The sequence below is a fragment of the Capsicum annuum genome, unplaced genomic scaffold (genome assembly GCF_002878395.1).
Source record: "Capsicum annuum cultivar UCD-10X-F1 unplaced genomic scaffold, UCD10Xv1.1 ctg4650, whole genome shotgun sequence".
NCBI classification, from domain to species: Eukaryota; Viridiplantae; Streptophyta; class Magnoliopsida; order Solanales; family Solanaceae; genus Capsicum; species Capsicum annuum.
This window is the reverse complement of record NW_025854076.1, coordinates 1-1,261: the sequence shown is the minus strand read 5'-3', so window position 1 is coordinate 1,261 and position 1,261 is coordinate 1. Positions and strand designations below refer to the sequence as shown.

At 38.2% G+C, this 1,261-nt stretch overlaps 1 protein-coding gene across 1 annotated transcript; it reads right to left on the bottom strand.

Moving 5' to 3' along the window:
• LOC124892381 (importin-5-like) lies at positions 1–1,101 on the bottom strand (the record flags this gene model as incomplete). The annotated part of the gene is given in 1 exon segment (XM_047403678.1): positions 1–1,101. A coding segment is annotated over 1 exon segment (609 nt), but the record flags the coding sequence as incomplete, so codon positions are not given.
• Between the last annotated feature and the right edge of the window lie 160 nt (positions 1,102–1,261).

Below are 1,261 nucleotides of genomic sequence, written 5' to 3'. Positions count from 1 at the left end.
GAATCTGATCACAGCCATCGTGGCAGTGATCCTCACATCAAGATCATCGAGCGTATCATCATTATTCAGTATATTAAGGAATAGCGAGTGCAAATCTTTCACGCAACCAACTACTGTTTCGTCAGTTTTGTCAACTAGCTGCGCATATAGTATGAAAGTACACAGTCTTGAGCAATTGTTTGAAGTAGAATTCATGAAACATTTGTTTAAGTATGGCAGTAATTCCGGCCAGTTGTTATCTGGGAGAAGTGAAGGAGCTAAATCAGAAACAATGTCACAAATCCTAGTGGTGATAGCTTTTGACTCTTCAAGCATGATACGATCGAGGAGAACACAGTTAAGAGTGGATTGACTTGACACAGACAGATTGTTCCAATTAGTACCTAAGTCCTGGTTAGTAAGTAACCTTGCTAGAAGGGCAACCTTGCATTCACGAGAATAATCAGTGTCATGGACAGAACCAAGACTGTTAGAAATCTTAAGAACCACGGCGTCTGGATCCACCTGTATCATCATACCGAAGACCAAGCCTGCCTCTTCTGGATTCTCCATGAAATTGGAGAGAATGGTTTCAAATGATTCCCAATCAGGCCGCGGAACCTCATCCATCTCAGGGGTTTGAGGGGCCTTCCTAACTCGCCTCTATTTTCGCCTTATCTTCATACAATATACAGAAAAAGAGAATGTTGCTTCTTTCTTTTTTTGCTCAGACTATGGAATTACAAGAGACCTCATTAAGTCTTAAACAAATGCTGATTTTGACCAAGTCCTCCCGGTGGCTAAGCTACAGTACTATACGGTTCGACAGTACTCAATAGTTTTGGTTCAGCCACTACATTTATGCTTAAAAAGTAACTTGATATGCATAAATTCTTTACAAAAAACTCAGTAAGTTGCTTATACCAGAAAACTCAGCCTGGTGCACTAAACATTTCGCAATATGCGGAGTCCGAGAAAGGGTCGAACTACAAGTGTTTATTGTACGCAGCTTAATAATGCACTAGCTAGGATTAATAAAGTTATCTTAATTTTTCAGGACTTGCAAAAGACAGTTTTGCAGAACACAACCTTAAAGAAATCGAGAATGTGTCTTTTAGTGATATTATTATAGTATATAGTACTCCAATTAGGTGGAGTGGATGTGCTTCTTCAATATTTTATTAAAGATTTCATTATCTTTCTCTATATTTAATTAAGACCAAATTCATAGCCGGCCCTTAAGTTTTTCAAATACATATCTAAACTCCAACACCAAAAAAAT